Here is a 14,359-nt window from a genome sequence, read left to right as displayed (position 1 = left end):
GGCTTCTGCATATAGGCATCCTAGAGATCACCCTAAGAGGGTTCCTTATGGTTTTTTCCATCTTATCAGTTTCTTTTTTTTTTAATTTAAATATTTAAATTTTTATTTTATTTTTGTAAAGTATCTTTTTTATAGTTTATTAATTTATTCATATTACATCTCAATTGTTAGCCTATCCCTTGTATCCTCCCATTCCTCCCTCCTTCCCATTTTCCCCTTACTCCCATCCCCTATGACTGTGACTGAAGGGGACTTCCTCCCCCTATATATGCTCATAGGGTATCAAGTCTCTTCTTGGTAGCCTGCTATCCTTCCTCTGAGTGCCACCAGGTCTCCCCATCCAGGAGGTGTGGTCAAATAAGTGGCACCAGAATTCATGTGAAAGTCAGATTCCAGTCTCCATCTAATCAGTTTCTTAAGCATGCTCCACACAAAGCTTTTTTTTTTTTTTTTTAAATGTTGGTTCTGCTGATTGAGGTCAGATCCTTATTCTTATAAAGCAAGAACTTTAGCTACTAAGCTATCTCCCTAGCTTTTTTCTTTTTTCTTCTTGGACTATCTCTTCCTTTTCTGTTACACCCAGCCCTGGGATTCACAGTAGTACACCTTCATCTCAGCTTCCTTCTTCATCTCTTGCTATCACTCTCAAAAGAAACAAACTAATGTATCTACACTTATTGTCCACGATCTGGTTTTCTGGGTTCTATGCTGAATAATAGGCCAAACACATGTTCCCTTATAACTTCTTTCTCGCTAGTACTTTGAGGGAATCATGCTTACCGGTGTGGGAGCTGGCTTCGGGTGAGGGGGGGTTTTCTCCCTCTGTCAGTGTTCTCTTGTAGAGAGCAGTCCTTTCCCGCATTCTCTCCACTAGGTTGTGTAGCTGGGCATCAGCATATCCATTTATGACTGATGCATCAAGCACTTTGTTCTTGAAACTAAACAAGGAAAATTTGGTAATAGGTCTCCGAGGAGATACATACAGCTTTCCCCATTACGTATTCAAGATTATTAATTTCTCATTTTTTTGCAATTTAATAACACAATGAGAACCCTAAAATAAAACAGAAACCGTTCTACTGTAATATGGATTGCCACTGAAAAATTAGGAAGTAAGTGCTTGCTTCAACAGTACATATGCTATTCTACAAACAGCAGAAGGTTATTCTTGACAAAATGAGACCTTTAGACCATGGTTCTATCATTAGACTCTGTCACTACAGGCAGTGTTGGCATGGCAGTTGGGATCTAAGGTGACATTATGACTTTACAACCCTGAGAATGATGGATAGGTGGGCTTTGTTCCTAGAGTTAGCGTGTGGTATACAGCATGGTTTACTTCAAGATGAGGAGAGGGTACAGCAGGGTGATGTAAGCATGTGAACCCTCTGACAGCACAGTTTCTCTGGCTGGCAACAAAAGAGAAAGTCAGAGATTTGAAGTGTAGGGGAAGGTTCCTGGATAGAAATTCTCCACCCCATGGTGGTCCTCGAAGAAGAAGAGGGTCACTGAGAAGAATTTCAGGAGGCCCCCTCCAGGATGGCAGTGGCTTCCGAATAGCTCATAAGGAAAAAGGATGTTATCCCATAACTACAAGGATTTGAGTTTTGAAAATAACATGAATGGGTTTGGAAGTAGATTCTTCTCCAAAACCTCCTCACGAGGCCCTTGCTTTCCCTGGTTAACACCTTGATCTTAGCCTTGTAAAACTTTCTGCTGAGAGTCTAGCCAAGCCCTCAGGTTGCTGATCCAGGAAGCCTGAGTAGGTGATGCTTTAAACCTCTGAGTGTGTGGTGATTTGTTGTACGGCAAGAGAAAACAAATCAATGAATACCTTTTAAGTAGCTTCCATTCTGAAAAAACACAAGCATATGGCTACAGAATGTAAGTTGTAAGTAAGCAAGGATATCTTGTAAATGTCTGCTTATGTTTCCTCCTCCTCTGTTTTGTGGCAATGGGTTGCACATTGCATCTGGGAAACCTTAAGTCTACTTAAGAAAATCCTCCAGCAAGTCTGTACTCATGAATGTCTGCCCAGTGCACTGGATCTGCACCAATCTCTGTTGATAGGTAAACTGAGGTGGGGAGTGGAGTTGACAATGGATCACTCAGCAGGCTTTTCTTTGAGGGAACAAATTTTGATTCTTTGGAGCTTAGGAAAGACTCCCTGGGATTGGCAGAAAAAGCACTCTGGGACTAGATAAAAACTCTTTGGGGCTGGCAAAAAACAGGAAACACACACACACACACACACACACACACACACACACACACACACACACACACACACACACTTGGTTGATGAAGCAGAGCTCCAACAACTTTTTATCCCACAGAAGTACAAAAATTACAATATGGTTATATTTTTATTTTTCTTTAATTGAATTAATATAATGAGTATACGTTAAAAACAAAACAAAACAAAACAAAAAACATGTTCTCTAATACCCTTACATGATCAAATGTTGTATGTATTACGGGTGAAAAACAAATTATTCTGAAGAACCTACACACATTTGTATCTAAGTAACTAGCTATAGATTAGCAAAATATTGGTAAGTAAGAGAACTTTCTCAGCCAGTTTCTCTCACTGGCAGGCTGCAATCTGCTGTTACAAAACAAGGATCAACCCAGTTAAGACATGGGGCTCAGAACTAAACAGAGAATCCTCAACACAGCGATATTGAATGGCTGAGAAACACTTAAAGAAATGCTCAACTTCCTTAGTCATCAGGGAAATGCAAATCAAACGACTCTGAGATTCCATCTTACACTTATCAGAATGGCTAAGATCAAAAATTCAAGTGACCCCACATACTGGCGAGGATGTGGGGAAAAAGGAATACTCCTTCATTGCTGGTGGGAGTGGAAACTTGTACAACTACTTTGAACTCTGGTGCAACGCTTCCCCTTGTTGGGGAGACCTAGTAGCACTCTGAGGAAAAGTAATCAGGCTACCAGGATGAGACATGATAGGCTGTGATTATATGGTGGGGGAAGAGGTCTCCTTCTGTCACAGGCCTAGGGGAAGGCAATAGGATGAAAGACAGAGGGAAGGAGAAAAGGGAGGATACAAGTGAGGGGCTAACAATTGAGATGTAATCTGAATAAATTATTTAAATAAAAAAAAACGCAAAACCAAACAAAACAAGGATCAATCATTATTTATCTTAAAAAGTATCTTATAGAAATCTTAAAAGAACCACAAATCTAAAAATTTATATAAAAACAATCAGTCATTTCTATTTTAAATCTTTAGAGTTCACACCCATTCACTAACAGTTTTTAAAATTAAATCATATCAGGAAGTCAAGGGCAAAAATGGGTATAAAAAAAATCACCAGCCCAGCTTTATCAAGATAGGAACATCAGCTAATACTAGTTGGGCTGCAATTGTTCTTGTTCCTTGTCCTCAAAAAAAATCCTTGGCTCAGCTATTAAGAGTGTGCCTTTCTAAACTTTAAATTGTTCCCCAACATTATGTACATCAAAGCCACTAGCAAAAACATCTTAACTAAACTTTGCTGACAATTATTACGTGTAGAAATTCCTCTTAAGGTTGGTGGTCACTACTAACAATCTACATCTCTAAGTTCTTTCTGAGCGTGGTGGTTGAATTATTAATCTATTCCAGCAGCAATACCTGGAAAAAAATCAATCACGATTATTTGTAAGTGCCAATGACACTGACCATTGAGGGGCTGGAAGCCCCCTTAGAGTTTCATACAATTCATAGTTTAGGAGGGACATGACTTCAAGGACAACAAGCAGAAAGATGCTCCTTGGCAGGGAGATCAGGGAGGACTAAACAGTGCTTTGTTGATCCGAGGCATACCCATGATGGTTGTGCTAATTGGTGGGCTAGATTCCATGAGTTCTAAAGCCGTTTGTTGTTCCTCTAGAACAAGCCTAGACAGATCTGGGCCTGGAGGACAGCTGAACTGGTCAACGCACCAGCTCTCCCATAGCCACACCACCATGTGGAGCTGCCCTGGCTGGCAAGAATAAGGCCACACTTTCTAGTGGTGCCACACTCTATGAGCCTATAGGGCTATTTTCATTCAACTGCCACAGAAGCATTAAGACTTAAACCATTCTTCTATTGAGGGACACTTAGGCTGTTTCCATGTTCTGGCTATTATGAATAAGGCTGCTATGAACATGGTTGAGCAAATTTTCTTGCTGTGTGCTGGAGCATCTTCTGGGTATATTCCAAGGAGTGGAATAGCTGGGTCTTGAGGAAGCCCTATTCCCATTTTTCTGAGATAGCACCAGATATATTTCCAAAGTGGTTGTACTAGTTTGCATTCCCACCAGCAATGAAGGAGTGTTCCTCTCTCCCCACATCCTCGCCAGCATGTGGTGTCGCTTGAATTTTTGATCTTAGCCATTCTGATGGGTGTAAGATGGAATCTCAGCGTTGTTTTGATTTGCATTTCCCTGATGATTAAGGAGGTTGAGCATTTCTTTAAGTGTTTCTCAGCCATTTGATATTCCTCTGTTGAGAATTCTCTGTTTAGTTCCTAAGGCACCAGCCAAGGACAATACAGGCGGTAAACCTTAAGCCCCTACCCAGATCTAGCCAATGGACAGAACACTCTCCACAGTAGAGTGGAGAGTGGGATATTACTTTCTCACATACTCTGGTGCCTCACCTTTGACCATGTCCCCTGGAGGGGGAGACCTGGTGGCAATCAGAGGAAGGACAGCAGGGTACCAAGAAGAGACTTGATACCCTATGATCATATAGAGGGGGAGGTAATCCCCCTCAGGAACAGTCATAGGGGAGGGGAATAAGGGGAAATTGGGAGGGAGGGAAGAATGGGAGGATACAAGGGATGGGATAACCATTGAGATGTAACAAGAATAAATTAATAAAGGAGGAAAAAAAAAAAGACTTAAACCATAGTATAGATGGTTGTCTGTAATGGGTGTGTAGAAAAACAACAACAACAACAACATCAACAACTACAACATCAATTGAGGTTTTATTTGGGACTTTGTATTCAGTTCAAAGTGTCCACAGGATCTTGAATAATAAGATAATGCCGTGGTTACCCAGGAGGCATTAAATACACAGTTCTGAAGGCAAGAACTTGGTCATCTGTTGAAGGGACATTTGAGGCAACTTATGTGGACAGCATTATCATAGACTATACAATCTCAAGGTCAAGGGCATCATCTTTTCTTTATACCCCAGAAGAATGAGAACAAGAAAGATTTTTTAATGATTACTTATTCAATAAACCTGCTACTTCTTACCTTTTGTTTGACCTTATTTGATTTACTTCAATGCTTTAAAAATCTATAAAAAGCAAAGTTGAATGTTGTTGGGCCATTAATTATAAAGTCAGGTACTTAAATTGTCAAAATGTCTAATTCAATTCCTGAGATCTGAGAGGAATATTTATCTTTTCCTGAATATCTATAAATGCCATTTGACTGTGGGATTACTACAAAATTATAATTTAACCCTTTTTCATCAACTTCTTCATTATAATTCCTCACTAATTTAATTCAATCAGACGTATAATCACAACTTAAATTGAACAAATGACATTTGTTTCAGGGTTTATAGATGCCTTTGCCTTCTGGGTGGTAGATCATAACAAGGTGTGGGTGGGTAGGATACAGGTCCTAAGGATTGACACATGGGATGTAGCTGATTGTGAAAACGAGATAAGAAGTAAAGACTTGTCATTTTCATGTGGGTCCTGATGCACCACATTTAAGATGGGCTGGGGAGATGGTTTAGATATTAAGAGTGCTTGTTGCTTTCCTGAGAACCAGAATTGAATGGTTCACAACCATCTGTATCTCCAACTTCAGAGAATCTGACAAGGTCTTCTAGCCCCTGAGTGCCTGATGGCATGTGCATATACTCACATATGCAAATATCTACAGATAATAAAATATAATCTTAACAAAGTTTTCTAGTTTAAGGTTGTTGCTGTAATTTAACTCAAAAGGATGATTAGAAGTGTATTTTTCAGATTTTTATTTTTGTCTCATTTATTTAATTTAATTTTAACATGTAAAATTGTGCATATTTATGGTGTACACTGATGATTCAATGTATGTATATAGTTGGTAATGATTAAAATGAGAACTTTTTCACTGGTGTAAGTTCTTTAAATGCTTCTAAGTTCTGTTTGGAATTTTTAAACTTCTAGTTATTGCTAACAATCTTAATAAATTGCTGTAAAATGTAGTTGTCCTACTGTGTATAAACCATTACGACTTTTTCCCCTTATATAACTATTTATGTCCAGGATTCTGTTGTCCAATTTTTCTGTATCCATGTGTCCCTTTCCCAATGATCACTTTCTGTCTATGTCTGTAAGATTAATTCTTTGAATCTCCACATGAATGCAAGAATACGTGGCATTCATCCTTGTGTACTTTGCTTATTTTTTATTAAACATTATAATTTTCTGCTCATTATATTGTCACAAATGAAAGTATTTAGAGCAGCTCACGAGCTTGTGAGAACACACACACACACACACACACACACACACACAGAGAGAGAGAGAGAGAGAGAGACAGAGAGACAGAGAGAGAGAGAGAGAGAGAGAGAGAGAGACAGAGAGAGACAGAGACAGAGAGACAGAGACAGAGACAGAGACAGAGACAGAGACAGAGACAGAGACAGAGACAGACAGAGACAGACAGAGAGAGAGAGGGAGCGCAACTTACAATGAGTTCAACCTCAGTGCCCCAAGAAGACAAAGCTTTTCATTTGCAGTTTGCAACTTCTACATCCAGAGCTGTGAAAGTCAAGTTCTGTTATCTTAAGCATCTCCTTCATTGTTCATTTGTTACCGTAGCTTTTGGAAACTGAGTTAGCTGCAGGGACCACTGTGACTCCACATACACATCTAGGATATACTCAGTGTGTGTTAAAGTAGAGGTATGGATTTATAATGGAGATTTCTTTAAATGCATTCAATATACATTGCAGCTGAGAATTTGAGTTTGAGTATCATGAGGGAGGACAGAGACAGAGATGTTGATGTGGGAGCTACTGGTCTAGAAAAGATGGTGGAAATTATTTTGTGGGTAAAATTGCTGGTAAAGAGCCTAACATGGAACAAGAAAAGATTGGGATTCATCACCTTGCAATTTGCTGATATTTAAAGAATAGCATAAAAATAAGGAACTTAGAAGCAGCAAGTAGAAAGCGAGGTCTAAGAGAAAGAAATGTCACCAAAACCAGAGACAGCAAGAGGGTGAAGAAGAAGGTCGAGGTGTCTAAGACTGCACACAAATCAGAGAAAGGAGGACATTAATTTCTATCAAGGATGCTCTTACTGGTGATATTTAAGAAAATCAGTAAGAAAACTTGAAAGGCCACCACATTTTGTCATTTTTCTCCCCACTCTCAAGCATTTTGTTAAAAAAAATTCACACACAGAACATGCCTTTGTTCTTTAAATAATACTTTGGGTTTTGATCCATTATATCTGAAGCTTGTTTAGCAGTAGTATTTATTTTCTACAGTGAAATCTTGGCTAAACTTTGACTTTTTGCAAACTTTACATTGGTAAATTCCTTTAAACTAAATTCCTTACGAAAAAGTTTTGAAAAAATTTCAAAAATGCTTGGTAGTTAAACTCCCTTTAGATCCACGATTTCTATGTTGTTGATTTACATATAGGAATTAGGCAAACTGAATTAAATTCTAATTTGGAACCTTTTTCGGAGAGAGAGGAGCAGATCTTTTTTCGTGTGCCCTATTTGACTATTAAAGGTAAATTAAGATAGCATTACTTAAAAGCTATTAAAAAAAAAACCAAACAAACACTTTCATTGAAAGGTAAGGTTATGCTTCTGAATGAAAGTAGTTAGAATTCTGATTTTTTTTTTCTGGCTGTCTACCATAAAACCTTCAATTTTTGTGATTTTAACAAATTTTGTGATTATAAATATAACAGCCAATCCCTTCACACATTTACCCCTAAGTGCTATGAAGATTCTGGGTTCTTGATCACATTTCACATACACATATGGTATTGTTTGTACACATTAGTTTATGCATATGGTAACATACATATGCATATTGTGACATATAGTTTCCTGGCCTAAGTGACTCTTGATCTATTTGTAACACAACACGATGCTTTCATGTCCTCAAAGCTTGTCTCTTGTCTCCTCACTAATAGTCTCCTCTCTAGAACATTCCTTCTATTACTCTGTAAATGCTGGGCTGTATGACCAGGATGGGATTTTTGTCTGTGAATAACTTGGTAGTGGCTTGTGAATGTGACTAACTCTATTAAAAGTTAAATAACTCTTTCAACGTAACAATTAAAAACATTGCCACATAGGCTGTTAATATTGCTATATTACATCTCAATATTTTCAAAATTTTAAGACACCAGCATGGAACAGATAGGTGACTCTTCATTTTAAAATTTACCTTAAAATACACTTATTTTGCACTCTTATTTACACTCTTGCAGGACAGGGTAAACAAGTCTTCAATAGTTCCTGCTTCACAAATGTGTCTCTCCGATGTATTGGGCCAGAAGACTAAAGATGATGCTCCAATGCTATAGAGAGCTTTGGGTGACTGTTCATGTAGCAAACTGTTTCTGTCATCTTCTCATTTGGAAAGCTACTAACCTGCACTCCCTGTATACTCAGGTAATTAATTTTATTCCTTCTCAAGTCTCTGACAGGGTTGAAGACCAGATAGTTTAGTTTTTACAATTGAGCTTAGTTGTTTAGGGGTTAAGATGTTTTTAGATCTAGATAGATGTTTTAAGTTGATAATGATGCTATATGTTAGATGTTGATTTACATTCAGAATTTTAGACTCACCAAGATAGTCAAAACACTAATAATGTAACATTTATATAATTCTTGATTGTGTTGTGATTCTTCTTGCTATAGGTACTTAATTGTATATATGTATAATAATATAAATGTATATGTAAAAAATAAAAATATTTAATAAAATACACTTATTTATTTATTATTGTGGAGAAATTTATACACAAATTTTCATCAATAACCTTTCCCATTATCTTCCTTTCAATTGTGGCTGACAATGATTCCTAACTCCAGTTCCAGTGGCTCCAATGTCCTCTTTTGTCCTCCAAAGGTACCAGGCACACACATGGTGCACATTGATACACACAGGCAAAACACTCATACATACAAAATAAAGTAAAACAATCAAACAATAAAACCATCTGAGTCTACTTACTACTGCCCATATGTACACAGGAGAAGGACCACCCATTTTCTGGAACATGGGTAATTTATTAGTGGCTACCTAGGGTGACTAAAATATTTTTTCTGGCCTTAGAGAGCCAAAGAATGCATTCACAAATGTTTCTGAAAAGTGTTGTCTTGGAGGTGTTCTGAAGTGCCTTGTAAAAGTGCCTTTCTTGTACATTTACTAAACAGATTAATTATATACTTTATTTGGTTCAAGAAGTATAACATTCTATAATTACTTTGTTATTTCTTCAGTTAATATTGTTCAGTTTATACACTCCTACACTTGTCTTTTCTTGTATACTTGTTAGAAAAATCTTGACGTGTTCTTTATTTAAAATGGCTTTAATGACATGGGAATAAAGATGCTATGATGAAACCCTTCACTTTGTATGATAACAAGAAAATGAATTTTATAACTTGTTCTACTAGAATATGTTATGGCCTGAAATTTGTGCCAACCAAATTCACATGTTGAAGACCCTACCCATAATGTGACTATATGTGGATATAGGTGCTTTAGAGCTTAAGTAAAGTCTTAAATTAGATACAGGCCCCAAGTGTGTCAGAATTGGCCATCTTACATAAAGTAGGGAAATAGCAGAATGAATTTTGTTTATGCACACATGAGAGTGCATATTCTTTCTGCACATACAGAGAAGGAACAACATCTTAAGCCACAGCAAGAAGGTGATCTCCCCAAGCCAGACAACAGTCCTGGCCAAACCAACAGCATGCTTTCAGCCTTCTTGCTATCTGCACTATTAAGAAAATAGATTTTTGTTCTTTACACCATCCAATCTGTGCCATAAATCTCAGAAGACTAAAATGAAAAGGAAAATCCCTAAAATCCCCAGGAGGAGAAAAGGGTGACTACGTTCATTGACCCTGGGTGTTATGGTTTTGATCTTAAACGCCCTTCAAAAGCCTATCGTCAGAGACTTGGTCTCCGGCCCATGGCACTACTGGGAAGTGGTGAAAATGTCAGGCAGAGAAGTCTGACAGAAGGAAGTGAGGTCACTGGAGGTATGCACTAGAAGGGACTTTTGAGACTTTAGCCCCTCCCTGAACTCTTTGCTAGCTTACTACCACGAATCGAGCACCTTCTCTGTATGCTGCTCACAGGCTCTAAAGCAATAACTGACCAATCTTAAGCCAAACTTCATAAACCATGAGCTGAATACATCTTCTCTCCCCTTTAGTTGATTTTTTTTTCGGGTGTTTTACTGCAGCAGCAGAAAACTAATGCACTAGGAAAATAATTTAAAAGGTAATGAGCTGTAAAAGGAGGAGGTAGCAGATGGAAGAAGGCATTGGCTGTGTTGCTGGCACAGAAGAGCACTGGTAGAAGCTGACCTTCATCAAGTCTTCTCAGGCTGAGGATCCACTCACTCATCTAGTATCCAAGCAAACAGTTCCCTTTTGAGAAGCCCTTACTACACAGAAGAAGAGCTACCCAGAGATTAGGGGAGGCTCCACTTCTTGCTGTTAAGGCACAGCAATCCCTAACATGGCTAAATCATGGTAGAAGGATGTCTTGAATTCCGACCCAAGTCCCCCTATTAAGAATGAATTGGGGTGAGGCAGAGAGGAGTTTTTTTTAAAGGGGTGTCATGAGGAGTTTAAAATAACTCCAACTCCTAAAGCGAATGTGGAGTGCCTTGAAGCCTTTTTGTCAGTGCCTTGGCAGCACTATGTGTGACAGAGGTCTCGGGGATGGAGGCAGGAGTTGGTTGAGCTGAGACTGGCTTCATTCATAGGATTTCCAGTGGAGATATATGAAGAGCTGCTGGCAAGGAGGGGACCCATTCAGAGCAACTGAATAATCTAAATGCAAATGAGGGCAATTTGTAGCAAGAAGGAAATCAAGACAGTGTGAGTCAATGAAGTAAAATCGCATGTGAGCCTCAGAGACACCAGAAATAGCACAGAAGGAAATCAGACCAATGACAAGAGAAGTGAGGGTGCTGATAGTCAGCCATGCAGACAAGGTCATGGTTCTGCATAATGGGGTGTAGGAGTGCAGAACTGAATGTGACACTGGTGGTTGTTGTCACCTTTTGGGACCCTGGAGAATCAGGCTGTCCTTCAGTTCCTGGTGAATAGGAGTTAGAGGGTTCTGGTTTTATGACAGGTTCTTCTTTAAAAGTGAGTGGGTAGCAAACAGTTTTCAGTGGTAGACTTCAGGGACTGGAAAATATATTCAGTTTCTTTTCTCTGAAAGGATGAGTAAGAGAAAAAATTTATAGTCCTGACAGAGAGTTGATGACACTTGATAAAGAATACAGAATGAGTATCCAATATGATATTGCTGTAAAGGTGAGAGCAGTGCATATATTTAAAAGAGAAAGCCATTCATAGTTGCATCTTTCCCTTGTTTTAAATAGAGTTGAAAGGAGAAAGTGAGTCAGTCTGAAGTGTAAGGGCCAAACTGCAAATACTGGTGAGGGTGGCCACGCATGTCAAAACTTAAATAACTCTTAACTTTCAATTGATGAAATGATGAAGTGTCTAACTTCTGTTGTAAGGAGGTTCATAATGAGCAAGACGGAATTACAGGAGTTTCTGGCAAGTGCCGAAGCTCAACACAGAACTCTACTGGAAGTCTGTCTCTCTGTATCAAAACTTTGCCAAAGATGCAAGCAGCTGCAAGAACTTTTCTTCTTTTTTTAGCAGTCATGTTTGCATGAAGACATCTGTGCTGACTAGGTCACCGCCACACTCCTGATTGCTGTCAGTTATCTGCTGTTAAGGACAGACTCATAGGATACTCATGTCACCATTAAAAAACCACCAGCTGACTTATTAAAAATTTTTTTATAAAGGTGCAAAATCAATTGAAAGAAGTAAAGATAGCATGTTTGACATATGGTGCTGAAGTAATTGGATATTCAGAGGCAAAAGAATGAATTTCAACCTCAACCTCACATTTTATATAAAAATTAATTCAAAACAGATCATGCACTTCAAAGTGGAAGGCATAAAACTATAAAGGTTTTAGAAAAACCTGGACTCAGAGCTACCAGATAGTTCCTAAATTTGAACCAACAACTCAGTCCATGAAAGGAAAAGCTGATAAGTTGTAATCAATTCAAAACCAGAAACTTTGTCTTTGTAAAACACAGTGTGAAGAGAATAAAAAGGCAAGCTATACAGTGTAATATTTACAGACTATATATCTCACAATGGGCTAGCATCTAGAATGCATGAAGCTCATTCTAGGTCAACCATAAGAAAGTAAAGCGGTCTTATCATCAAATGGGCAAAACATTTTGCATTTCACAAAAGAGGACACATAAATGAAAAAGTTATGCAGGAAAGGGTCCCCAGCATCTTTAGCCATTAGGAAATGCAAATTCAAAACACACTGGGAATATCACCATCAATTAGATATTCATAGACAAAGGCACTGCTCAGGCTGGCTAAAATCAAAATGGTGACCAAACTAAAATGCTAGCCAGCCTGTAATTTAAGTCTGTTGTCTGTTGCTGAGGAGAATCTGTCAGGAGACCCATGTCACTATTAAAAGCCACCAACTGAGTTTTTGAAAAAAAAATTAGATAAGGAAATATAATGTCCTTTCTAGCTCATTCATGGCTGGTCAAAATACAAAATGGTACAGCAAATCTGGAAAAGAGCTTGGCAGTTTTGCACAGTAGTAAAATGCACTTGTCATATGACCATGTAACTGAATATTTGGGCAATTTTCAGAAAAAGGAAAACTTATATTCACATAGTATTTGTAATAATGTTAAACTGAGAATAACGAAGGGGTTCTTCCCTTGGCAAATGCTTAAACAAATTTGTACATCCATGTTATCCAAAAAAGAAAACAAAAACAAAAAACAAAACCAAATACAAATAAAAAACATAATCAACCATACAAACAGGAAGAAATGAAAAATCTAGGACCAGCAAGATATCTCAGTGGGTAAATATGTTTGGTGCTAAGGATAATTTCAGTTCCATCTCTGGACCCTCATGGTGGAAGGAGAGAACCACCACCTTTAAGTTCTTCTCTATCCTTCACACATATACTAAAAACGTATATACTCCCCTATAACACACACACACACACACACACACACACACACACACACACACACACACACATTAACTAACTAAGTAAGTAAGTAAATAAATGAATAAAATACATGTAGCAACAATTAAAACGTTTGAAAAAATAGTCTAGCTGCTCAGGACTATTGGTTTCTTCTCTCCTTTGGAAGCCTTAATGGGGCCTCTGTTCATGAAAGCTAGTCATCAAAAAGGAGGCTTTCAGGTTGGGCCCAGGTCTGCTCCTCTGGGTCCTCTGTTTGCACTAATAGAGACTCACCTTACACCTCTGGAGGAGTAACAAATGGTAGTAGCAATAGCCTCTAGTGTTTGAGAGTCTCTTGGACAACCCTACCTAACAACTCAAAAGAGGGATTCTCATGCCTGGTGTTGAGGCTTTTGTTAGACAGTGTATGAAATAGAGCATTGCCCCCAGATGAGAAACTGTTACTTCAATTATATATGTATATGGCTGTCTACATATATAGACTGAAATGCATTATAGATAATTTTGATAGTTAAAAGTATGATTCTTTATGATACTTATAAATCAGTACAAATAAAACCAAGGAAATTGGAATAAGATTATTAAATTATTAATGTCAATATTTAGGCTGTGCTGTCTGTAACTACAGTTTTGCCATATGTTCTTATTAGGAAAACTGAGTAAAAGGTACATAGGTTTTCCTAGATAACTCTCCTAGATTAAATGCCCAGTTAACAGGATAAGCATTAACCTAACGCCAAACTGCCTTCATTATCTCTAGCATGCTTGACGGAAACATGCAATTTTGTAACTTTATGACATAGAGTCATCTATTTCTTTTTTTATTAATTTATTCATATTACATCTCAGTGGTTATCCCATCCCTTGTATCCTCCCATTCTTCCCTCCCTCCCATTTTCCCCTTATTCCGCTCCCCTATGACTGTTCCTGAGGGGGATTTCCTCCCTCTGTATATGCTCATAGGGTATCAAGTCTCTTCTTGGAAACCTGCTATCCTTCCTCTGAGTGCCCTCCAGGGACATGGTCAAATATGATGCACCAGAGTATGTGTGGAAGTCATACCTGACT

General features: G+C 38.2%; 1 protein-coding gene across 1 annotated transcript in view; it reads right to left on the bottom strand.

The window, feature by feature from the left end:
* Positions 1-14,359, bottom strand: part of CNGB3 (cyclic nucleotide gated channel subunit beta 3) — a gene marked incomplete at its 5' end in the record, with an annotated part of 167,854 nt that overhangs the window by 93,758 nt on the left and 59,737 nt on the right. Inside the window, one exon of the mRNA XM_084771690.1 lies at positions 781-938. Within this exon, the coding sequence (XP_084627816.1) occupies positions 781-938 (158 nt within the window). The remainder of the gene's footprint in view (positions 1-780; positions 939-14,359) is intronic.

Source organism: Acomys minous (assembly GCF_964271855.1).
Source record: "Acomys minous genome assembly, chromosome: 1".
NCBI lineage: Eukaryota > Metazoa > Chordata > Mammalia > Rodentia > Muridae > Acomys > Acomys minous.
The sequence above is the reverse complement of the archived record's forward strand: the minus strand, read 5'-3'. Positions and strand labels throughout refer to the sequence as shown.